The 27677-nt window shown below is 36.2% G+C and overlaps 1 protein-coding gene and 1 pseudogene across 1 annotated transcript; one reads left to right on the forward strand and one right to left on the reverse strand.

Annotated features, from left to right (window-relative positions):
• Window positions 1–215: 215 nt before the first annotated feature.
• Window positions 216–27506, reverse strand: FRZB (frizzled related protein). Its single transcript, XM_039855505.1, has 6 exons — window positions 26547–27506; window positions 19348–19395; window positions 7995–8060; window positions 4115–4319; window positions 3663–3726; window positions 216–624 (listed from the first exon to the last, which is right to left on the reverse strand). Exons 1-6 carry the CDS (start codon window positions 27022–27024, stop codon window positions 508–510), a joined length of 978 nt encoding a protein of 325 aa, XP_039711439.1. The 5' UTR covers window positions 27025–27506; the 3' UTR covers window positions 216–507.
• LOC120597530 (uncharacterized) lies at window positions 17431–17549 on the forward strand (annotated as a pseudogene).
• Window positions 27507–27677: the final 171 nt, after the last annotated feature.

The raw sequence follows: 27677 nt of genomic DNA on the forward strand, positions 1-27677 counted from the left end.
TGTGTGGTATTTGATTTCAAACTGCTATTTTACCTATATAAACATGTAGAACTTTCTAAGCGTGAGGAGAATGCCCAAAAGGCATGAGAAATGAGGTTGTAATTAGATCAGCCGAGTACGTTGTACAGCATAGTTAGCTTTCTCTCTTTTCATCCAATATTACATTCCCAATCTGGGTGCAAAACAGTAAATTAACATTTACTCCAGCAAGAGGCCCTGGTATCAACATGTTTAATTTATTATTATTGCAAAGAATAGTTTTCCCATGATTAATGAAATAGAATACATATGTTTAAGGATTTGCATTTAGACCACAAAAAAAGAGGGGTGGGAGGAGGAAAGAGAAAAGCAGAAAACAAAAGAGAAAATAGAAGTAATATCGGTTACCACATGATTTTTGTGGTAAAAAAATAGAATATGACGTGCAATAGTGCAATTTTCCTTTGCTAGTCCAGCAATGCAAGTCTTAATAGGAAGTCCGCTAATGTTCTTTCTGCATTTCAGGATTTAGTTGCGTGCTTGCCGGGGGTTGGAGTTCCTGCCAGACTTCTGACTCTGAGTGGAATCACTATGGCTAGAATCACTTTTATTCAGTCCAAGGTGACGAAGCTTCATATCCCAGCGCTGTAAAATTTAAAACAGAAAATGGTCACACACACATATTACCAGGGTCATCATTTCTATTATTCTAACAACTGAGCAAGACTGCAAAGTCAGATCTTAAAAGCATTTTACTACTTTCCAAAAGTACAAAATCTATATCCCAGAATAACAATGAAATTGATACTATATGAACATAATTCTCAAATTTTAAAAAGCACAACATTGGCTGCCTATATCAATAATGCATTCATATCAAACCTAAAACTTAAAATTTCTACATCAGTAAATGGTGACACAAATATCTATCAATATCCGTGGGTATTTCCTGAAATAACATACCCAAGACTAGCATTTCACAGGTGATCAACAAATGGGAGATTTACATGGAAAATTTGAAGGAAGGGATATTTTTCATCTTCCTCTCTTACAATACATTAAAAACAGCCTTTTTAAATCTATGTAATTTGAGCCATGGAAAAAAATGAAAATTTAGAGTGGGAATGGGGTCTCTCAAAAATATCTTTCTAAGTAATATCTACCAAGGGCAACGAATAGAACAGACAAGTTTTTGCCTTAGTTCTAAGTTTTACAAAGCAGACATTACCAATGTTTTTAATAACCACAATCAAGTTTACTAATATTTCATATTAACAGTGCCAAAAACATTTACATGTAATATAATAAGTTAAAAGGGAGTTATGTCATGGATATTATAGGTAGTGAATAAGGACTACAGCAATATTCTCAAATTTCAATGAATATAGAAATAACCTAGCAATCTTGTAAAATTGCAAATTCTCATTCAGTGGATCTGGGATAGGGCCCAAGATTTCCAAATCTAACAAGCTCCCAGGTGATGCCAATGTTGCTGGTCCAGGGACCACAACAGTAGCAAGGAGCTAATGTCAGATTGCCCAAGTTCAAATTTTAACCCAATCAATTGCCATGCAAAGTTTCTTGAACTTACTAAACCTCATTTTCATTATTAACACATTGGAATTAATAGCAGAATCTGCTTATAAGACTGTTCTGAATCTTAACAGACAAAAAATGTATAAAGTGCTGAGTACATAATAAATTACTTTTCAATTACCAAAAGTAATTCTTCATTTTAATACCATTTACTCCATAATCTTATTGTTTTTCATACTAAAAAACACTCTGATTCTCAGCTCCCCAAGACAGGCCAAATATCTTGATTTGCACAAACTTATAACAGAGACTTAGGTAAACAACCATTTGTATGGCAAAACCATAAAAAGGTCTTCATTTAATTCTTGAACTAGCCACTGAGAGCAAAAAATCAGTTGAAAGGGCAACTTTTTAAAGTATCATACACAAAACTCTTTTTTTACATCTTAAAATTGACTGGAAAACTAAAGTAAAGATCTCAATAATTGTAGCCAAAAGAGATTCTCCACCTAAGGTCTTTAGCCCTGAGTATCTGCATATGAATTAAAATTGTTCAAATTATTGGTTTAATTCTTCCTTTAGCATGCTTAAATCTAGACTGAGAATATAAATGATTTTACAATAATAACTCTGTGAGTTTTCTGTAGAAAGCAATAGACAATATCCTTGCCTTACTAAGAAACAGGAGAAATAAGTCATGCATCCTGAGTCTTTATATGATGATAATTGTTTTGGTACCAAAAGGGAAGCCTTGTTACATGCCTTGCAGCAGGGATGTTGAAAGCTCTTTCAACTGGTACAGGAATTTAGGACACATTCCTGTTCTGCATTAGCAAGCAGAAAACCAAATTAAAAGGACAGTAAGAGATTCCAACATACTGAAGAAGAGCCACTTTTTAATAAACACCAAACTAATTGAAGAGATACAAATAGAGAATTCTCACAGGTCTGAAATCGAAATATATCTCACTTTTGACAAATATCCTAGAGGAATAAAAGAGCTTGCTGGAGGGTAGTTTCTCCCTGCAAAGTAATGCCCTCTACATTTTTGTAGGTCACTTAAACTCACATGTGTCTGCTGTGTCAACTGCCAGATGTATAAGATAAACTGCCCAGGGGTGTTTAACTTACCCTGTAAATGTTTCCCAAGCCTTCAAACTCACAGAAGGAAGAGGATGTATTATGTTTGGTGCAATTCCCACTTACCTTTCCCCTTTCCCATCCACCACACACATACACACCCCTTTCGATTCTTTGCCACTCCATACATACTCTCCCACATTCCTTTCTTTAAAACAGATTTGCTTCGTAGAGTAAAAAGAAATGGAACCTTCTAGAATAAGATAATTTACTGTGATATTTTCCAGTGTATCACTTCCAATACCTAAGAGTCATGGACTTAAAAATAAAACTACTTTATTGGACCTAATTTGGCCAGATCTCTTATATACAGAAGAATGTGGCTGTACTTTGTACAGAGGAATTGATGTCTGTGCACTGGGACAATATTGGTATTTTCCTACTCATCTTTTACTCCCTACTTTGACTCACAGAACTGCAGTTTGTCCAGGGAAGCAATATACCCAGCGGCGGGGGTTGGGGTAGGGGGATGGAATCCACACTTCCCAGCCTCTCTTGCAGCTAGGGGATGGACATGAGACCCCAGCTCCTAGGTAAAAATTGCTATAGAAGGCATTTAAAGACTCCTTTATACCTCCCTTTTCTTTCTCCCTGAAAGGTAGGTGTGATGCTGGAGGTGGGGCAACCATCATCTTGTGACCTCAAGGTAATCATGAATATGGAAGCAATACCTTTAAAAATGGCAGAGCAATAAGCTGGAAGAAGCCTGGAGCTCTAATGATAATGTGAATTCACACTACAGGACTGGACTAACCATAGCTAGACCTCTCACTGTGAGAAGTTAGGCAACTATAGTTAGATCTCTGATACACATATACCAAATTTCTTAAGTGAAACAGATTAAAAACACACACAGTCCTTGGAATTTTAAGTGCGTGTATATATATATATTCTCAGTTTTTATTATTTCTGATGTAGTTAAGGGCAGCTATTTTGTTTAATGACACATGGCTGCTTTTCTACTTTTATTTTTTATGTATCACTTTGAACATGAAATATAGGCTTACCTTAACTTTTTTACCAAGTCGATCCTTCCATTTCTCAGCAATAGAACCTTCCACCAACAGTAATCTGTATTTTTTAAAGAAGCAATCATTTTTTAAAAATTAAAATATATTACTGAAAAATACAAGGAATCTTTGCTAAGAAAGACTTACCTCTTTATTCTAGAACAGGCCAGCCAAGTTTTAGAACAGTAATTCTTAACTATTTGGGAAGCATGGACTCCCTTAAGAACATTAAGCATTTATCCCTCTCTCCAGAAAAATGCGCCCCTACAAATTGCACATATACACTTTTCTATCCAATACATGAAATGAGGGACCCAACTAAAACCTACCTGTAATCCCCTAGATGGTAGACAGATCTCAAGGTAAGAACCCCAGAGAAATCTTTAGAGAAAAGCAATAAGGATAGGATAGGCATGGGAATTAGTCTGAATCTTTAGGGAGTGTATTACCTGGAGCGCTCCTCATCTTCATAGCCCATGATGATATACTCCTCATTAACATTAAGTGGAGGACACAGGCAGCCGGAGCTGGTGTAAAGGTTAATGGTGTCCTTTGGAATGTTTACCAGAGAAGCCTTTAGAATCTCCTTCACCTCGACTACTGCAGTCACATCGTGGCACTTGGTCTTTACCTCTTTAACTTTAGCCCGAATAACTAGGTAAAAGACAACAAAGCTGATATGGTGATATGATACACAATAGGTGCCACATTCAAAACAGACAAGTAGGCTTCTTTCTAGTCAACTTTTCTCCACTTGATGCTCCATAAATGGAGAAGAAAGGTCAACCAGATTTTTTGTCATAGTGATAATGAGTGACATACTACACAACACACCTGTTTCTTTAAAGCCTTGATCTTCCAATTTGAGTGCATATCTACTTGGGTGTATATATGCATATGCGTGTATATATTTCATTGAGAGAAATTCATTTAGACAATCAAAGATTGGGTGAATCTGATGTAATTTTCCTCCCAATTTTTATTTTGGATGTGTGTGTGTGTGTGTGTGTGCAGTTTCAATTGCTGCCAGCAGAAATTTAAATTTGATTAATTTCATCATATTAAAGACCTAGTATTTAAATAGGCTTTAATTTCTTGTCAGCATTCTTTTATTAGGTCTATTGATGGATTTTCTAAAGAGCGAGGGTCTCTTTAGTGACATAAGGTTGTCTCGTTCTACTGTGTTCTGCAGTCTTTTCACCTTACTCGTCTTAGCTCATTGTTCAAACATCACTCGTTTCTTCCTTTGTTTCAGTGCATATTGTCTTTCATACTCTTTTGTAAGTATACTACATTTTCTTTTTTCATTAAAACTGGCACCGCTAGATCTTATTTCCTTCATCTGCTGTGAAGTCAGACACTCCAACATTGCTTCCTCTCAAGTGCTATGGAATATGGTCTAACATGTTAATTGCATTAATCTACCTCTCTCAATGAATATACTGGCACCCAATTTATCTTACAAGTGTTGGCTTCACTTCTTAATATAACGACAAACTGTCTTCAAAATAATCAATTCAGTTGCAAAGTTAAAGTACTTGATCCATAACCTAGCAAGTACAGTTCTGCTTCTTTTCTATATTTGTATCTTTTCAAAAGCCAAAGTTTTTAGATTCTTGCTTCTAGTAAATGAATTTTTTTTTAAAGGGCGAGTTTGAAAAAGTCTAAGATGAAGTAGAATGTCAGTTAATAAGAAGCCGATGGCTTTTTCCCAGGCACCCTCATTGCTCTGGTTCAATATCCATAGATGTTACGCAGAGGAAAACACAATGTATCCAAATGAATCCAGCAAATCACTTTCATCCTAGTCCCTTCCCACATATTTTAGGCATTTTAAACTACAAAGGAATTCTAAAAACTTTTGGACAAAACCTCATTTTTGTTTTACAGGTATATCAATCTTCAAAAAACTAGTTATCTCAAGTATGAGAATTTATAGCAAACAAAATATAACTACAATCTCTCTGTCCCTGCTTGGTGTGATTCATGAGCAAAGGAATCCCTTTCCATCAGTGTTCTCTCTATCTTATATTTTAACAAAAGATAAAAGATAAGATTTCCCTTTTGAAATGTCATTTTGGGGGATCACAATGCCAATAAATTCACAACCCCAGCTAGTAGACATTTTTTTGTGTCCTGGTTTATATGAATGTACTTCGTAGCATCCATCAACCATTAGAGATTAGTGAACTGTGCAAATGTTCTTAAACTAATGATTTATTTACCCAGTGTGTCTACTATTTTTATTAGAAACTTTTAGTACATGTACCCACTCCAAAATAAATATCTCTCCACAAGACTTACTTTATTATTCAAGTAGTTTTGTTAAAGCTCGAGAATTTTACCTGAATTAATTTGAATGAAGAAGAGGTTTTGTCTGAATTATCCATTGTTCCCATCCTCACTTTGTTTTCTCAGTAGACACATGAGATAATTAAGTAAGATAAAAATCAACATATTTCAAAATTTAAAATGTATTTTCTTTTCAGAGTTTTGCCCTATATTTAGTCTGCCTTCCCCCAAAGAAGTTCTAAGTAAGCCTCAGACAAGTGAAAATCCTTAAACTACAGGCAACCTGGTTATTGCTTGGTTATATCTTCTTTCCATTCATTGTAATCTGCATCTCACTTTGTTATAATATTCACTTAGCTATTTTGTCAAAGATTTTCTTATTCCATTACTTACAACCACCAGTATTTTGACTTTTAACAACAACAAAAAAAAACAGCACCAACCACTGCAGCACTAAGAAAGTTGGATAAAGTAAAAATTAGTAAGTAAAGAAGAATATATGCAAATTCAACTAAATTTCTTTAATATTTTTATTATACTTTTGATTTTAGTGTAACTGTACTTAAAAGTTCACAGAGCATTTTTCAATCTTAAAAAGCTAATCTCCTGAAAATTAAGACCTCCCTTTCCCTGTGATTTTCCCTACGATTTTTGGAGGGATGGGTCCTCAGATGAGGAGCCAGGAGTCTGACCTCTTAGATAAACATGGCCTTTCAACCTTGGAAAGTGCATCCACCATTGGCTAAGAGAAAATAGATTCTTCTTAAGATGAGTAGTAAGCAAAAAATAGAAATTGAATTCATTGAAGAAACACTCGGAAATTCCATGCATTTATTTTAAAGAATTGTCTACTTTATACCTTTAATACACAGTATTTTCAAAGATAGCAAAGGTTACTGTGCCCATTTCTCTTCTTCCAATTCCCAAAAGTACAAAAGTAGAAATAAATCTGCTGTATATGTCTTATAGCTTCTAAAATAGGGCACATAAATTCAATAATAAAACTCATTTTAATAATAAAGTTCCTGTCAAAAATCTACTTAATTGCCATGTTTATTCATTAACTCAGTATTAACAGTCTTCTACAGAGATAGTAACGTGACCTTCATTAATCTCATAGATGCTAGAAAAAAGTCACAAATGCTGATGGAATACAGCAAATATTAATTTGTCCCTTGTTTTATCAACTGGAAAACTCTCTTAACTGATCCTTCTAAATAAATGATAATTGAAATTTGTGACTCTGAAGCATGGTGGTACCCAAAAGTACATTCTGAATAATCAAAGAAAAGATAATTTCGGTTCAATAATCACTAATAAAATAAGGATAATAATACATCTCATGGGGCAGTTGAAAAAATTACATAAGACAGTGCATGGAAACCACCTAGCCCAGTACCTGACACAGAGACAGGCTTTTCCTCCTCCTTCACTTAAGTTTTTCAGCCACATTTGAATCAGTAGCTCTTCAATTAATATTTTATCAGAATGTCTACATTCTACATCAAGCTGGATAATATTTCCTTAATTGAATACTAACAACTTTTATAAGTGTTACTTTCCAACTCTGTCACTGTTTTCCATGAAATAGAGTGATTGAAGAAGCCAAATTTAACTCTATTAACCATTCCTTATGCATCAAAGTGCTCCTCTGTTCAGTGAAGCTGAATTTAAAGCACAACTGATGACCCATGCAGCTCCAAATACTTGTGCTCGCATCCTCCTCAGGCTCTCTGGGAAGGAAGAGTCTCTTCCATCTAGTTTGAAATGTATCTCTGTGTACTTAATCACATGGTTCTAAGACGCCAGTAATGCTGCCTGATATGCTTCAAAATAAAGTATTTGTTAAGAATTTTGCCCACATGAGACACTTTAATTATTTGGGACAGGTATGCTCTTAAAAGTCATTCTTGTTTACTTGTTTTTAAGCCTTATTCTTAAACTGCTCAACTAATCTCACACACACACACACACACACACACACACACCCCTTTCTTAACACAGCAGTTTACAGGTCGGTCATGAAGTTATCCTTACCATAGTTGTAATTGTTTCGGAAATATGTCTTCTGTGTAGCTCTAATAGGCTTACATTTACAGCGTTCTGAAAAATACAACATTTTATCTATAAGCAAAATATCAGCATTAGCTTTCGTTTATTCATTTTGGGGGCAGGGGTTAGATTGGGACCAGTTTGGTGGCAAGAAGGCTCTTAGTGATTCTATGTATCTGATCTCTTTCTCTGGAATTACATTTATGTGTATTCTATCTACATAGCCTTTTTTTCAATATCAGTAGGCTCATAAGTTCTTACTCTCCTACATACTACCCAAATCACCCAAATCTTGAGGAAATCTGTTCACCACCACACATGAGGACAGCACAACTCCTAAATGCTGAAAGAGAATGTGTAGTGCTTATGGATGTAGACTCAATGCCTACTGAGAGGCAATTTTCTACTTATGCTCAGGTAACTGGCTTAGCCCAGTGGAATAACACCTGTGTTCACATATATCTTACAGATTACAGAGCACTCCTCCAAATATTAGTTCCTAGATCTAAAAGCAACTCAATGAGATAAGCAGGTATTATTACAATCCAGTGAACTTCATGAAATTTTAAAGAAATTATTCTGCCCCTCCTATGGGCAGAATAACTGCTATTTAACTCAATGGTATTTTTATGCTTAGTAGAGGAAATTACTATATGCATATTTTGAAGTGAGGAGTTTCGTGTTTTTTAAATATCTGGTGAGTAGTGAGCAAAACACATTTTATATGTAATACAGGTAGGTATGTATCATAAAAGTTTTAAATATTTCAACATGCTTCATATATATGACAAATCATTTAATATCTTGGAAAATGGATTACTACATTGTTTATAGATTACTTTGCTAAGAAATATATGTCATTCTTATAACCATGGTATGTTGTTAGTTATTAAAGTCAATATAAAAAATATACAATTATCTTAGAAAACAGTTAGTTTGTGTAAAGATTTCTTGTAAATAGTGCCCTTGAGAAAGCTCCATTAAAACTAAAATGGCATGTGTTTCTTCTATTTTGACCCAGAAAAAGGAAAAAAGAACAGATGACTCACAGAAAGAAAGCCAACAAAAACATTTTGTTTAAAAAGTATTTTATGTTAGCATGGAGACCAATAAAAAGCGGAAGCTTTTGTTGAGCACTTGACATTGTGTTTTTAAATCAAAATAAATTTTATTTTCAGTTGGACTAATAGATAACATGCTATGGCAGTAACAACTGTTGTCCTGGCCCATGAGACAGGCGAGAATTTCCCATTGTTACACAAGCAATTCCCTTGTCCTGCAGATAATGTTCCACACACAATTTCTGCAGAATAAAGATCTCAAGTCAATAAATAATGGATAATATCCATGCTGGTTGGCATTTTTTAAAATACTCTTCTAATAATAACTTTAACATTTTAAATGGGAACTTAAAGAAATTAACATTTCTTAAATGGGAATACAATTGTTTTTTGTATTCCTATTTGAAAGAAAATAGAAAGTTATCTAGTTCTACTATGTAATTTTATTTTGTACAGAAATGTTGTACATTTTTTAAAGAGAAATATCCTTAGTTGAGAAGAAATAAATACTAATTGATTTACAAATTAGCCTCACTCACATATAGATAAGGGCTTGCTTATGCTTTTTTGCCATTTAAAAATAAATATCTATTTATCAAAAATAATGCATGTAGATAAATTATCTACATACTTGTAACTCTTCAGAAATTTGCATATGTTCTAATAAAAAATTCTTGTCAAAAATATACCATCACTGGATTAAGTCTAATAGGATGTCATTACCACATAACTTAGCTTGAAGTATAATCAAATGGATTCCATAAAACTTTCCAAATGAGGTTTTTCAATCGTAAAGTGATTTAGGTAGATTTCAAGTAAATATTTACATAACTACATATACATAACTAGACCATTTCCTAATATCTAGTAAACTAAGCAATTATATTCTCGGAACAAAATTTGTTCATCCTCAATGCACTTATTTCTGCTGGCCTCAAAAGTGGCAATGCCATATCATATGCATGACCCTTTCCGATCTCTGAACCCTAGCTCTTGCTATAAGCAATTATCTGTCTAGTTGAAGTAACTAGTAGCTCAATGAAATAACAGACAAATGTCTACAAGGTTCAAATATGGAAGAACTTCCTTTCACTTATTTATGCTGACTCAAGCCAACCATATTCATATCAGAAGATATTCATGAAAAGTATATCATAGATCAATAGATCTGGAGGATTATCTTTCTCATGTTTACTCATCTACATATATATTCCCCAAAATCCCAAGAACTGGGAAAATTAAAGAATCATAGAGAAATACATTGCATGCATTATCTGTTACATTTTTTTGTACCTGCCACCCTAAATCAGACTGTAGCAGCTTCTTTTTCTTTACCACCAATAGTCGATTTCTCAGACTTTTTATTGGGCCACTAGTATTATCATTTCTACTTTAACTCGCTAATAATTTTGTTAACAGTTTTCCTCTCCAGCTTCCCAAATGGCACAAGGTTTATAAATTTTACAATGGAAAAATAAAATCTATTTACTGAGCTTTGCACAAAAACCACTATAAATGATTTGCTTGCATGCCACTGCTGAAAAGAAAAGCTTGTAAAGGAATTGCCTTGGTGCTCTTATCTAAGGGAAAAATATATATATGAAAAAGTTAAAGGATCTGGCAGCAACAAAGTAAATGACAAACTGTTCTTCAAATATGGGGAAGGTTTTAATATTAGCAACTCATTCACCTCAAAGTCTAGGATTAAAAAGAACACTGAACTGTGGAACAGCATGCCGTCCTACATCCCACAAGCATCCATGGGTCACGACCAGGAAACCATCTTCGGCAGCTCTCTCTCACATCCTCTCAGACACTCTCCTAAAATCAACGATCTCCTGCTTCTCTGCTAATGAAACTGAAGACTGTTTATCACTCTAGTACAAATATCAGTTTGCAAAATTAACATGCCCAGAGCTCCATAGAACTTGGTCTGGACTTCTGGGGAGATGACCCACGGTGCACTGCGGTGCCTGAGCCATATAAACACAGTTTAGAGAGGAAAGTAGTCACATCTTTCTGTATTCAGTTTTTTGCTCATAAAAATCAGCTCATTTATTGAAAACACATGAAGATAATAGTATTTAAAGGGTTATATGGTTTTACAACATCTAAAGAAGTACCTGATACAATTATGAAACTTGATTCTCACAGGACTTTCATTATTTAATGCAATCTTGTTTGAATTCAAGCTGAAGTGTGATATAACTTTCAAACTAACTCTGATATTTGTTTGAAATTGACTTCGTTTGAGTGTCATCCAGAACTGTAAAATTGTAAATAACTTTGCAAGACTTCCAAACTCCTATAACCTTTCATGTACCTGACTTTGGAATACTACTATCTATGAATGAGTATTTTTCTGCCATTTCCAGATCTGTGCTCAGGATTTATTGCCAAAAAATGTGTATGTTGGGCAGCAGAGGGATACAATTCTATTTGTGTTACAATTTCCACTGTAATTCTTTCAAGACTGACTCTTCCAAGTCAGATCAGAGTTTAAATAATTTTAATTTGTACCAAATGTACACATTATATGTTTTATATCCTGGCATTTGACCCTAGAAATCCCCTTGTCTTCTTTCCTTCATTTTAAGACACATTGGAGCAGACGACAAATTTTAAAACAGATGTAAAAATAAATTTTTTATTATTTAAAAATCTATATCCTTAATTATGACTTATTTACTGAGATCCAGATCTACATTTTAACTGCCTATAAGAGGTATCCATAAGCATACCCTCAAGTAATTTTAAACATATGTCAATGTCTATCACACCATGAACTTGCCTTTCTTCTATGGAAAGCCTTTTCTGATGCTACAACCCAGGAATATCCATACTTCTCTAAATATAAGACAGGAAAGGAAAAGAGAAATAACATTTGTTGAGCCCGTTCAGTCACCTACACGTTAATTCATTCTACAAATATTTATCAAGCATTTGCTGTATACCAAGCTCTGTGTTCAGCATTTAGGACTCCTGATGGGTAATACAGACAATGCAGAATAAGATACAGACACTGAACAAATAATTACACCCAAAATCATTTATTCTCATAGGCGATGAATGCTATGAAAGAAAAGTACAATGTAAATGAGAACATGTAGCTTGATGATCAAAACTAGTCCAGTCTGCCAAGTCTTCTGAGGAAATGACTTCTGAGGAAATTTAAGCTTAAAACCTGAAAGTTGTCATTATCTAGGCAGGAACTACATCTTTCTATGTAAGATAGTGAAGTTCATAAAGGAGACTGAGAAGGAGCATCCAATGGTGGGGAAGAAGTACAGGAGAGCATGGAGTCCAAAATTTGAAAGAAGAGGGTGTTCTAAGAGAAAAAGAGAGCAGCCTTCTGTGTCATAAGACCTTCCAAGCTCAAATGAGTTGTGTCCATTGACATCAATTGGCAAGGAGAGGAGGAGACTCTGAAGAAAGGGGAGAAGAGGACTTTGAAAGCCAGAGGGACATTTCATCCACTACACAAGAAGAAAAAGGAGAGGGGTCCAGATGTTGACAGATGTTGGTGGAATGATGAGAGAGTTCCTTCTGATGGCTTTACTTTCTCATTAAGGGATGAAGTGAAGTCATCAACTGTGGGGAATGAGGGGCCAAGAGAGGCAGAGCATGAAAATGTAAGGAGAGAAGAAAAGGTACAAAACAGTTATTTTATTGAGTTGCAAGTCAAACTTTCTAGAGAAAAAGGATAGGATATTAGGCAGGGTATTGATTGTGTATTTGAATTTTATCTTGTAGTTAAAGTGAAACCAGTCACCCTAATTGAATTATTTTCTCCAGCAACTACAGTTGAGACTTTGCCAGGTGCATATGGCAGAAGAAAAGACAGGCAAGAGAATTGAGGGTATTTTTAAGAGAATGATTATTACAGTAGGCCATGAATTTCAGGTCGATAAGGTTAGGGCTGAACAGATAAACAGGCAGTCTTAATGGAGTAAAATTTTTAGCAGTGATAGTACTAGACAAAATCTGCTGAAATGAAAAGAAATGGTAGGCAAAGAGTGGGGTGCTTGAAATTAACATTAGAGTGCTGGCACCACTGCTAGTTGGCAAGGTCCAGAATGTGCCTATGAAAGTGGAAGGCTGGGGTAGAAGAGACAAACTGGTTAGTGAAGTGAAGATGCCAATGTATGAAATGGATAATTTTCTTTACAATCAACATCACTAAAATGGCAACATGGATGGGTGCCATTGTGGAACTTGTTCAGATAGTCCTTAACGAAAGTCATTGAAACTCGGTAGATCATGACTACTATAGAAGAGTGCAGAAAACACCGTGGTTAAAAGGATGGATTTTTATTATGCTTGAGTCAGGAATCCATCCCTTAATATTTGTGTGATTTTCAATATCTAAAAAATGGTATCTTATAGAGTCACTAGAGAATTAAATGTGATAATATACATAAAATAGTCATCACAGTATCTGGCATACCATGCCCCATAAATGTCAGATCTAATGATCCTCAAGATTCCCCCAGGAGTCCTAATCCATCATTTATAAAGACCACCTAATGAGTAAAAGAAGTAATACTTTTCCAAAGCTCCTCACCACCCAAAGAGCTGTAGTACCTACCAAAAGCATGTAAGGCAACCAGATTTTTTCCATAGTGTCTGATTCTGCTATTTTGAGTCAGGTAGACCATGCTAGTTTCCTAGTGAAGGAAGTGTGTTTGAACAATCATGTACATATCCAAAAATTTGAAAGATCAAGCTTAGCAAGTCAAAATGACCATATATGTGACCATTCTAATGAATATTATAGTGCTGGAGAATATGGCAAAATAATTAAGGACAAATGGGTTTGAATTACAGCTTCATTCCTTCCTAGTTGTGTGGCCTTGGGCAAGTTACAAAACATTTCTAAACTAATGCTGTCTGTCTCATAGGGTTATTGTTAAGAATTAGGAATAATTCACATAAAGAATTTGGCACAGAGCCTAGTACTCAGTATTCATTCATTGATTTGATAGTTAGCTATTAATAGTAGTAATATATAAACAAACCAAAAAGCTGAAGATACTTTATGCAAATTCAAGAGCAGTTTATGAAACAGAAGTGACAATTTTCTAACAAAAAATCAACTCCAAGTTTGAAAATAAAAATTTGCTAAATTTTTTTCTAGAGATAGAAACTTTTAATTTATACCTATTACATTGAGTTTTGGGGAAACTATATAAAAAAGAATCAAATTTAGAAATCATATTGGTATTATGTTCACACAAGGTTGTACTATTACATAGTAAAAAAAGGATGAAAAAATACGCAGAACTAAGCAGATAAATCTCAAAAAAAAATTAAGCAAAAATAAAAACAACCAGTCACAAAAGAATATATACAGTATGATTCCATTTACATGAATCTGAAGAACAGACAGCACTAATCTATGATAATAAAAATCAGAACTATGTCTTGGGGGGTGGATGGTGATTGACTGGGCACAAGGGAATTCTCAGGGGTGATGGAAATGTTCTTTATCTTGATAACTACATGAGTGCATTCATTTGTCAAAATTCAATGTGTCATACACTTAAGTGTATTTTACTGTAAATAAATTATATGTCAATAAAGTACCACTAACATAAAAATTCATATAAGGTATTCCTTTCATTTTTCCATAAATTGAAGTGTGTCATGACTTAGCAGCTGTTCATTATGTGTTTAAAATAATATTTATTTCCTAAACATAGACACAGGACAAAGAATATATTAGATTTTACTTTGGATTAGGGCAATATGTGGAAATGCAATGAAGTTGACTGGTGAACCTAGGTAATATAATAAGGCTTTAAAAAGCAAAAATAACATTTGCTCAGTTTAGCTGAAAAAACAAACCTAAAATATTGTAATAAAGGTCTCAATTCATAGTTATTTGTACTTTGTAAAAGGAAATTGCTTAAGATTGAGAGGACTATATTAATAAGAAAAGGAAATTTAGTTTATTCCTTTAGGATTTATGTCTTTGGAAATTTTAAAATAAATTGCCTTCCACAAGGTGTCTGGAACCAAGAGTTATTCAGGATATAAAAAATACAAAGAGTCAATGCAATTTGCCCATTTTCTCTTGTGAGATCTGAAGTATAATGTCTTGTAATGGACTCTAACAAAACAATTTAGTGGGCATCCAAGTCTTTTAAAACATGATGTGTCTACTCAAACTCAAGCACAGAGAAATGAGGTGGAAGAAAAGGAAAGTACAGTCAACTGTTCACTCCTTCATCCATGTCCTTGGCATTCAGTATGCCTGGTACGAGATGATCACTACATTTCTGATGAATGGTAGGGTGGGTGGACTAATAAACTAATTATGAAGTTTCAGTAATGAGGATCTGGGCAAACAGTGGTGCCATATACTAAAAAAGGAAGTGGCAGGAAGGAAATATTTAATGAAAAGATAACGTTATTTACTAAGTATGTTGTATTTGGAGTACAAACAGGCTCCCAAGGTAGAAGTGTTAATTGGAGGAGAAATGTGGTACTCTACCTAGAAGCACGATCAGAAGTAGAGTCACAAAACCAATAATTAAACCTATGTAGCTAGATGAACTCTAAAAGGAAGAAATCATTCTGGTGAGAGAAGTGCAATGGCCAAGCTCAGGACCTCGGGGAACAGGAGAACTAGGACAATATGGCTAATAGCTCAGGGAGGAAAATGGTTAGGAATAAGAATTGGTCAAAAATTTCAAATACTGCAAAATGGGGGAGGGAAGGAAGGGAGAGGGTGAGGGAGAAAGAGAGAGAGAGAGAGGGAGAGAGAGGGGAGAGAGGGGGAGAGAGGGGAGAGAGGGGATGAGAGGGGAGAGGAGAGAGGGGAGAGAGGGGAGGGGGCGTGGGAAGAGAGAGAGAGAGTGTAAACCACTATAAAAATATAAAAACACCATTTTTTATCTATCCTAATTTTGTCCCCCAATAAAGGGTAGAAGTTTTCCCAAGTCATTTCAGCCTCTATAGTCAATAAACATTTGCACCAAAGAGGGGGGGAAAAAAAAACTGGATTCCTTCCCAAAATTAGTAGGAAACCAAAAGAGCAGAGAAGAGTTTGGAGAAGGAAAGAGAAAATGGGTCTATACTACCCAAGCTAGGCACAGTCCAACATACTAAAAGATGGGGTGGCTGAGGCAGGCCTGCCAGGTACAGACAACCAGGAATCTTCAGTTACCCAGCAGTTGCCAATCAGCTGCCCAAAGGATTGTCTCTGAAGTACCTTTGAAACAGGGCCAGGAAGAGGCTTGTGAAGAGAGAGAGAGTACCCAACATACGCTAGCAGATACTGCTAATGTTTCTCTAATTTGAAAATATATCACAAGGGAACCTAGAGATCAATATGATCTGAATTTATATTAGGAAACAGACCCAGAGAAATTATGTAATTTGGTCATGCTCATATAATTAATTAATGTCAGAATTTACCAAGTATATCGCCTCTCAGGAAAAATTCGTGTGTTTTTCAAATATAAAAGCTCATAAACTGGTCTCCATCACAAAGTAGAAAGCTTGGAGGATTCTTTTTCAGTATTTTAATAAAAATATGTCTTTTCATTGCACTATTTAAACACCTGCCTTAATGTTCTGTGTTGATTTAACACACCCAATGTATAGTGGAAGAGAACTAAAATTGTTTTTCTCCATATTCTAAGTTATGGAAACTAGAGAGGATGTACTCCTTGTTATAATAGTGGGTTTACAACAGTGAAACACACTCACAAATTGGAAGCTGCTCAGAGTTATTATCTCCAAAAAAAGCAAAAGAAAATTGTTAAACTTTGAGGCAAAGGATAAATTAACTTGAGTGAAAGAATTTCTTTTCCAGATTCCAGACAGAAACAACTTGACACTTTTGAAAGAGGGGTTATGTGGGTTATGATGTTTTTAAGTCTTCCTCATTTCCTGTTTTATCATAATTAACTTCAGCTGTTACACTACTCCAAAGTATAGAATTTTGAGTGTGAACAAATTATATTTTCTTTTCAGAACATGTGAATATGTTTTCACAAGCAGAGCGATCTTGATTTTGTCAGTTTGTTTTTCATCACTCCCTTTATACCAGAGAACAGGAAAATATTTATAAAAGAGGAATAGTAAACACTGAACTCAGGAACACTACATTTATTCTAGGTAGTTTTATACACTGAACTATTTTTGTGTATTATTTATAGTGTTGTCGATGTCTTCTCTGTTTCACACATTGAAATGCTACATTATTCTAATGATACTTTCAGGACAACTTGATGGCACATGCATGTACCTGGCCAGAAATTTTGACTTACCTACTATTACACAAAGGAGCTTTTTACTTTATTTTGACCCAACATAATAGCTGGAGTGACCCTTAAAATAGAGCCATTGTTGTCTACAGTCATGCCACCCTGAACTCGCCCAATCTCATCTGATCTCAGAAGCTAAGCAGGGTTGGGCCTGGTTAGTACTTGGATGGGAGACCACCTAGGAAGACCAGCTGCTGTAGGCATAAAAAAAATAAATTAATAATAATAATAATAATAATAATAATAATAATAATGAAAATAGAGCCATTGCTGGACACTAGTGAGTTTTTAAAAGATAAATGTTTATTGGAATGCCTTTGGTAGACATTGCCTCAGGTCAAACACTTGTCACTCAGTAAGAGGCAGTGGAAATCAACAGTGAAAATTGTTCTAATCTAAAAAAATGGATGTTTCAAACATATACAACTTAATAAAATTAATTTTAATTTTTAGTATTTATAAATTTTATAAATCTTATTTTCTGCTTCCACATAAAGGACATCTTAAGATGCAGAGAACATACAGACCCAAATCAATGCAAATTACTACAGGAAAGTGAATAAGTTATATAGTAATAATTGTGCTTATAATGATCTTGTAACAAATGCAGCATTAGTCATAATAACAAAAACTAGAAACAACCCAAATATCCAGGAACATTAGAATAAATAGTGTCATATATTCATATGATAGAATACAATGAAAATTTTAAAGTACTGCTATACACAGCACAATAAAGAGCAAAGGAAGCCACAAACACACACAAATACATACATACTGTAGAATTCCATTCATAAAAGTTCAAAATCACACAAAATTAATATATCTGTTAGAATTCCTCCTAGCAGTTATCTTTGGGAGGAAAGCTGGAAGTAGTGATTTGGAAGAAGCACAGGGAGGCTTCTAGAGTGCTGGTATCTTGATCTGCGTGGTGGTTACATTAGAGTGTTTACTTTGTTAAAAGGCACTGAGCTGCATAGTTACGATTTGTGATCTTTTTTGCTCATACGTCATACTTCATTTGAAAGTTTATTTTATGAGAAGATAGAGTAAGTAGACTCCATCATGTCTTTCCTACTAAATACAGTTATAAAACCTGAACAGAATGCATGAAACAGATATCTGAGGGCTCAGAAAGGTAAATGGTAGCAGAAAGGTTGGGGAAGAAAACCACTACAATCAAACTGGTAATGGATTCATCATTTTTCCCCTTTGGTATTTCCCAGCCTGGTTTCAACACAGCCTAGAACCTGGAAGTAGGCATCATTCAGACAGAGTGCTTCAGGAGAAATCCTCTAGTTCTGACTCAAGAAGTGAAAAAAAGGTATCCTAACAGTTCATCCTCCTGTACTCTATTCCTCAAGCAATCCTGAGACTGGTGGCAACAACAGCTGCAGCAAGGCAAGCCCTCCTCGGAATCCTAAAATGCTGATCTAAGAGAATTTTCCTTTCTGATCGACATGTGGTATCAAGAGATTAGGGCAAACCCTCCATTGCTGGGTCCTCTCACCACTTGGCCTCAGATGTAGGAGCAGTCAGGAAGTTCACCAGAAAGTGGGATAAAGAAAGCCTCAGCTTTCTGGCCAAAGGACCAAAAAGGAGAACCCCCAAGGAACTGAAAAGACAAAACTATAGTGATGGGGAATAGATCAGTGATTGCCAGTGGTTAGGTGAGAGACGCTTGTAATTATAAGAGGATTTTTTTTTGAGGTGATGGAACTGTTCTGTATCTTAATTATAATGGTGGTTACACAAGTCTACACATGCTTTAAAATTCATAGAATTCATAAAATCCATAGAATTTTTAATAATCAAAAGAAAAGGTCGATTTTATCATATGCTAATTTTAAAAGTAAAATTAATATAAATTAAAAATAACATTTATAAGTTTACTTTTAATATGTAGGGCCCAAATGTTCTCAAATAAGACTTTAGTATCTAGGTTACATCAAAGATTTATTCAACCACAAACAAAAACCAGGAAGGTAGAGATATACTCACCACTGCTTGCCCCTCTACAGTTTCCATTACTAGAATCCATAGGAAAATCTGAAAGGTGATAGAATAAAAAATCATAACATATTTGTTATTATTTCAAGAATTTCCATATAAAACATCTAATTCAGTCACAAGTTTGATTTAAATAGGAACCCAGGTGCTTCTTATTAGTGTCACAATGTTAGCACTCTTATTTATAAATCAACTAAGGAAAAGATCTATTATTTTGTGTGATTGAAAGGTAATATACTCTTATGAATCCTCATCAGCTGGGTATAAAATTTCAGGATTTAATAAAGTTTTTGAGTTTCACTAAATTTGTGAATTAAGAGCATCCTATCACGATAAAGCCTATATACATATTAGGCACTTGCCCAACACTTATCTCTTGATGACTAGAAGAACCAAACACACCTCTTCAACGAATAGATGCATCACCCATTAAGAGCATATATTTAAATTCAAAAAGCATTCTCATAATTTTTAACTGAAGACTAAACAGTTCTTCAGCAGAAAGGAAGCCTACCATCCAAGAACTACTCAAACCAGTGCAATTAATAGATGTAGTAATAACTGGAAACTGCCATTGACTCTTTTCATGATCCCATAATCCCAGAAAATGATAATAATAAATGATAAATGGTAATGATATAAATTTCTATGTTCTAGTTAAAAAAGCAGGCTCTGATGAATGACACTGAGTACTTCAGCAAAGCACCATGCTGATGCTGTAGATTCTTAGGTATATATCTTTACTGACACTTCAACTCAGCATTTTTATACAAGAGTTTTCTATTTGTATTAACATTTTATGTTAAATGAGTTTAATGCCTCTGTTTATTCTAATAGAAAATAATGTTCTTTCTATGTTCTTTTTCTTCATAGGTCATAACATGAATAAATTAAACATGGAGGGGTTAATACCACCCAAAATTACAATTAATGAATTAGTAATCATCAGCTGGTATTTAAAAAAACTATATCCAAGGAAGATAGCAAACACCAAATAAATAAATAAGCAGGCAACACTACTTGATTCTAAAACATTTGGTTTAACTCAGTCATACACTATTAATTTAATGACAATTTTTCTATTCAAAGACTTTATTCATGATAAATGTATTCAAGTATTAATGCACCAAAGTGTTTTTCTATTCCTGGATAAGTTCAATAATCATGTGAAAATATGCATATGATTTATACAAAAATGATCTCTCTGTAAATGAAATTATATTGATCCATACTTAATTTAATGTTAAAAGGTTAAACTAAAAATGAAAAATAAAACTCTTCTCTTAGAAAAGAAAACCCCTTTGGTACAGCTGAATCTAGGAGAATGGTTTTCTTCTTCCATTCTATTCACAGGAAAATGTTTCTACGTTTTAAAAAGCACTTAAAAATCAATTGTTAGAATTATAAAAGAGAAAACCGAAGTTTACTGATCCCAAATAATCCAAAAAAAATTGGTTTTAGAAAGTTAAACTTAGGACGAAATCATCCTAAATTAAAATAGTATTATTAGGTTTTATGACCCAGAGATTTCTAGTAGGGGTCAGAGAGGTTCCCAGAAGAAGAATACTAAAGGAACTGGGGAAGGTAGTATGGTTCTTCTAGATTGAGAATAGTATGTGCAAACGTGTGAGGATGAGAAACCACAATACCCCTCAAGGGACCTGCAAATTTTCCAATGTGGCTAAAATAGAGAGTGGTGTATGCAGAGAAAAATGAAGCTGGAGGAGTAAGAAAGAATGAGATCATGAAGGCTAGAGGCAGATAACAAAGAATTTTAAGCAACAGATTTGTATTTCAGGAAGATCACCCTGTTGGAATACAGAGGGGCAATACCAGAGGTAAGCAAGTCAATTATGGCTATAATCCACATGAGAAATGATGAGACCCTACCTAAGAAAGTAGCATTAGAGAAGGAGGGAAAGGAATTGGATTCAGAGTAGATTCACTAGCACTTGATCCCTGTTGAATGTGGGGGATAAGGAATGGGATGGAAGCAAGACTGACTCCCAGGCCTGAAGTTTAGGTGTGGTGGTACCTCATAACGACATAGAAATTCTAGAAAAGAATAGGCCTATGAGGATAAGGAAATGAGTTTACTCTGGGGCATGCTGAGACTGAGGGCTCAGGGTTAGATGTGAAAATCTGGAATGTATGTTCTCTGGTATCTCAAAAGAAGTAGTTATATCTTATCTCTTGGAATACTTTGTCTGGGGCTATCATTCTTTTAAACTATACAGACAGTCCCTGACTTACAAGGTTCAACTTAATGATGATGCTAAGGTGATACGCATTCGACAGAAACTGTACTTTGAATTTCGAATTTTGATCTTTTTCTGAGTTAGCAAAATGCAGCACGATACTCTCTCGTGATGCTGGGGAGCAGCAAGGAGCAGCAGCTCCCAGTCAGCCGCATGATCATGAGGGTAAACCACCAATATGCTACAGTGTACTATGTTGCCAGTGGTTTTTTTGGATATTGTTTTCTGAGATAGGCTAGCTTAAGCTCTGATGTTCAGTAGGTTACGTGTATCAAATGCATTTTTAACTTATAATATTTTCAGCTTACTATGGGTTTATCAGGATGTAACCCCATGACAAGTCGAGAAGCATTTCTATATAAATGGGCTTTCAAATTACAATTAAAAAAAAAAATCCTTTAGCTGCAATCTTATGGTCAAAAGACACAGATTCTCTCTAAAGAGAATTCTTTCTTCATAAGAGAAGTATAGTGTAGAATGGGTTCTGGTTTGAATCTTCTTTCTCTTAATAGCTTTATGAACTTGGACAAGGCACTTAATTTCTCTATATGCCTCAGCTTTCTTTTCTACAAAATGAAAATAATGGTATGTACCATACAGTTATTATTATAATTAAATTAATTAATGTGTATACACACTTAAAACAGCACCTTAAACATGTGTTATTAGTTCTTTTTCTGTTGCTGCCGGTGATCCATCTCCTGAGGATACACCCCTCCCCAATCGTGTTGCTGTTAAACACTTATATTGTGCTCTACCATTTATCAATCACTTCGCATGAATATTTCTTTTGTTCTTCACAATCCCCAATGTCAATGTCAAATGACTTGCTCAAGGTACAACATTAATGGCAAATCTGGAATTCCAGTTAAGGGCCTATAACTTTAGAGTTGTGATTTTCTTTAAATTGAGGAAAATAGCCAATTCTCAATAATCCATCCAAATGTCTATTTGGAGGTTCTTGACCTCCCCTTTTTATACATCAAGTAGATAGAGAGAGGCCAAATAGTCAATTTTGCTATTTAGAGCAACAACTATTTAGAAATTTGTTGGGAATAAAATAAAAAATGAATTATTAAAATAAGATTGGGGGACTACATAAAATTCTATTACCACTGACAATTGGGTTAGCTATAAATTAAATATCATAACACTCTTGAAACATATTTCCCTACCCCATCCAAAATGCCTTTCGATATTTTACATGATGAAGAATCCTTAGAATCATGTTTTCTCTCTACTTTTAATATAAAATTTTCATTTCTTCTTTCCATTTCATTTCCTCCTATCACACTAAATAAGTCTTCCTTCTTGGTATTTAGCCCCTCAAATATTTGTAGACCAGGGCTAAAGAAAAGGCCGCCTGTTCCTCAGAGAGTGGAGAAATGATTAAACAGCAGTTCATTGCATGTGAAAGTTGGCCCAGCTCTGCCAGGCGAGAGAGGGCCTGGAGAAATGTGTTGAGCAAGAGCTGGGGTGACAAGTTAACACTGCCACAGAGACCAGCAATGACTGAGGAGTGATTATAAAGCCCTTGGCATGGTGATCCATGAGTGTTGTATAAATACCTATTAAATAACATACCATAGATTTTCTTAAAGACATGATTTTATGTTTGAGAGATAAACTATTTGTAACTAACAGACATCCACCAGACTCATTCTTTTTTCCTGTTGCTCCTAAAGGGATTCATTCTTGAACCCGAGGTCTAGGTTGATTTGTGTAAAATGAAATATTAAGGTTAAATATTCAGAAGAAGATCCACTTTTCCAGGTAAGTCCCATTGTGAAGCTTGTTTTCTAGAGCTGAACTGATAAAAGTTCTAGGCTGTAACTGCAGTGACCAATATGCCATTTCAAAAAAACAAACAAACAAAAAAGAAAATGTCAGTTCTCTATAACAATGATAACCACAGGAAAATAGCTACAGCAGCCGCAACAATTTGTTAAGGGCAATGTACCAAGTAGTATATACAGTGTTTAATTTCATCTTCACCATGCCTGTGGGATGTGGACAGTACTATCCCTATGTTATAAGTAAGAAAACTTTAAATCAAAGAAGTTATATAGTTTCCCCATGATAACAGTTGATATGGGTCAAAGCCAAGATTTAACAATTGGTCTACTAGACTCCTTGTCCATACTCTTTACTCACCATATAATACTAAAGATTTAATTAACTGGTTGAATAACTAAATTGAACTGAATTCTCAGCTAAAGCGGTTTTGCAGGTAGCCACAACTTTATGGTAAATATAAAATGTGAGAAAAGAATAAATTTAACATAAATTTATTAGTAATGTCAGGATATGATCTTTTCTCTATAAATATACGTTTGCCCTCAGTATTTCAAAAGCAAAAAGTAATTTGAAGCAATACCCCATTTCAGTAAGACTGCTTTGTAAAATGTCCTAAACTGGTTTGTAGAGTCAAAATGTACTGTGAGGGCACAGATCCATGTAAATGGTAGGATTTGAAAAATCCTCTTGGCATTGAAGGAATGAGAAAGGTGGTTCCATTTTATTCAGGAAGACCTCATTTTTATAGCTGGCTGGATTCTAGTCATAAGACATAGGGACTCTGTTTATACCTGGAGGAACAGAAAAAAAATCTGCTTCATGAACTGTCATATGCCACTGAACCAAGTAGTATATTTGCATCGTAAATTAAACTGGCCACATGTGGTAGTTCCTAAGTAATTCCAGGTGCCTGACAGTTTGACCCAGGATAGGGAATGTAATTTTCAGTAAGTTGGCCTTGGAAGCCAAGGGGACCCCTTCAGGCTAGAATCCACCCCTCCGTTTCCCATTCCCACCTCCCCTTCAGCTCCCTCCTGCAACAACTGAAGGTTATGGTAAAGGGAGGGGGGAAGGGAGACCATTACCAAAATATGGTTCCAACTGCCGCCTATCCCTACTTATTTTTCTAGCAAGAATGCTGTCAGCAAAGCAGATATGACATTTTAAAGCAGCCCAGAAATCAGGTCCTCTGGACCGACAAATTGTTTCCATGCCTGTCCTATTTGAGTGCTTCAATGAGGCAATTGTTCTGCGTTTGGTCCATGATGATAGGTAACTCAGGGACACTTAAGGAAACTTAAGTTTCCCATCCATACTGAAAAAGGCTTTTGAGAGTGATTAACCTTGCCAAACCTCTCTCTTCTGAGGTCCAACTTTGAGAGGTTTCAGAGCAAGTCTTCTGCTTTAAGGGGAGGAGTGCATCTCAGTGTGAACCACGGTCACCTCATTCCTCGTCCTTGGCCTGAGAGAAGCGCCAGCATTTAACTGGTTCTAAGTATCTGGCAGACCAGGGCAGCAACTGACCAAGCTCTTCCAGAGTCTGCACAGCCTGTGACAGTAGTGAATGCCGAGGCTCAAGAGTACTCTTTTAGTCCAAAGATTAACAACAAATATATTTCTTTCTGATTGTTTTATATGACCATTTCTTGGCTCTTGATTAAAACCAAGACAATAGGTATATTCAAAGAGTGATAAGTGAGGTGACGACGTTAAAGCTCTTGAAATATTTCCGTTCAGTTTTGGTTTTACAACTATTTGAACAAATACTTTTCCCCTCCCCATTCACTTTATGTTAAGCAAGTCGATGTGCAAAAAAAGCAGTTTTTTTTTTTTCAAATCAGTTCCCTGACAACCAAGAGCTATTACCTAGAAATGGACTACAGACATGAGCTTAGGTTGAGCAAGTTGAGAGGTAGAAGAAAAAAGTTGATGCCCAAGAAATGAAAAGAGAAAGAGGCAATCGAGTGGTCACATCTAAGAACAAAGCTGATCTGGGAAGGGTATGAAAGAGGACCAATCATAAAAGATTGGCTTTATTTTTAAAGTATATGACGGGTGAAATTCAAGTTTGGGTTAATTGGTAAGAGTGATACTGAGTTAGAATTAAATGAACCATAATGAACAAGGTTTAGCTGGGGTCTTAAGAGTTATGACTGTCATAATTAAACCAAATACTAGTGAGAAAACAACTTGGGGTTGGTTCCATTAAATGTAGAACTGCAATAAAGTTTTACAGTACGGAAAGATTGAAATGAATGTGTAGTTGATATACACTCAGAGAAAGAGCACGAAATAAGGTACTAAAGACAAATTATTGGCAAAGCGTAAGAGTGGGATAAGAGATGAGATTAAAAATAACATTACATGAGTGTGTGATGATAACACGTCTTAAATATAACTCCTTTCATCCATATGTCATTTACAAAATGACCTGAAGGCATTTGGGAATGTGAAAAGAGCCCAGCAATTTCACTCAGCCAGCTATGTGGCTGGAGCAAGTCACAGAAGCTAATTAGCAGTGCATAGCAATGTTTCACAGCTGTTTCAGTCTGGAATGGAACAACAATTTATCTCATTGAAAGGAAGAAGTTTAAGGTGAAGGTAATTGCTCAAAATGGATTTTAACCAAACACATACCACTAACATCTGTGGGTCTGAGTAAGGTTACTGGAATTATCTTGGTATTTTTAATAATTAGAGAAAAATAGTGCTTCAGTTTTCTGTTTTCGCCATACAATCTTGACAAGCAGCTAAAACACCACAGCTATAAAAAAGTGATGACTGAGAAAGCAAGGTAATCAGGCAAGAAAGCTCAGTGATTGTAAACAAATTAAGAAAGTAATAAAAGACCATCACTATGGTGGTTCCTTGGACATGCCGAGTGTTAACTAGAAGTGTGATGGGAGTGGAATGAGCAGTGTGTTTTAGAAAAACAGATCACCTATTGAGATAGAGTGCATCAGTTTGGAAGGTGATGAGGTGAAAGAAAAAAGGAATGGTGCTCGTTAGAGGAGTGATTAAGAGAAGTGACCTGAAGAGAAAAGACAGGATTAAAAAGTAAAGGCGAGTAACAAGGACTTCAATAAGCGAGCGGGCTGGAGGGCAGGGGGAGAGGCTAGCAGTAGCAGGACTCACCCGCTCCGTCGGTGGTGACGATGGCCTCGGGAGAGATGCACACACCGCGGTCATAAACCGGCAGCTCCTCGCAGGCCAGGCTCTCCGGCCACGAGTGGCGGTACTTGATGAGGATGGGCTCACAGCCCTGCCGGGCCCGCTCGCACACAGACTTGCAGGGCTTGATGGGCTCGTGCTGGAAGTCAATGGTGCAGATGGGCGCGTACATGGCACAGAGGAAGAAGAGCAGGTCGGGGCTGCAGTGGGTTCCCAGCAGACCTTCGAACTGCTCAATGGCCAGGATGGCGTTTGCCTGGGTGCTGTGGTGCAGGTGGTTGGGCATCTTGGTCATGTTCCAGGGTAGGGACTTGCATAGGGGGATGCGGACGGGCTCACAGGCTGCAGCCCCGGCTCCGGGCACGCGGAGCAGGCAGAGCGCAGCCAAGGCGAGCAGCCCGGCCCGCAGCAGCAGCATCCCTCCCGGGCTGCCGCAGACCATGATGCCGGCAGGATGGGGTAGGGTGCAGCAGTGCCGAGGACGCCCAGAGGCCCGCTCCGCCGTCTCCTCCTCCCCCTGGAAGTGGACACAATGATCTGGGAACTTCTCCTCCCCCGGCAATCTCACAGCTTCCTTGGATCAAATTCCCCCAATGGGGTCCCACGAGCTCCGCCGAGCTCCAGCCGCCGCCGCCCCTGCCGCTGCTGCCGGTCTGGCCGCTCTTTCCCGACGTCTAAGCCTTCAGGGGCAGCAGCATCTATTTATTCCTCGCCCCCTGATGCCTGGCAGAAGCATCAGGCTTCGCAGATGAATCAGATGAGAGGAAAATAAGAGGAAGCGAGGGAGAAATAAAAACAAAAGTAGAATTCAGCTGAAGTAGTTGGAGCTCTGGGGTGTCACGTCCCCCTGGGTTACAAAAAGGTGCTAAAAGAAGCACGAAATTCTCCCAAGCGAGGAGGACAGGGGCAGAAAGTGGGGTGGGGGTGGGGAGAGGAAGAAGGCCAGAGAGAGAGAGTCTCACTGGGGAAGGAGGGTGCGGTAAGAGTTTTCAAGCCTTATAGGCTGAGCCAAAAGACCCAGTTTTTGCGGTGAGCTGCCGCTGCTGCAGCCACCACCGCTGGCACGAGAAACAGCTGTAGGAACCTCGACGGGAG

The sequence above is a fragment of the Pteropus medius genome, unplaced genomic scaffold (genome assembly GCF_902729225.1).
Source record: "Pteropus medius unplaced genomic scaffold, Ma_sr-lr_union100, whole genome shotgun sequence".
Classification (NCBI taxonomy): domain Eukaryota; kingdom Metazoa; phylum Chordata; class Mammalia; order Chiroptera; family Pteropodidae; genus Pteropus; species Pteropus medius.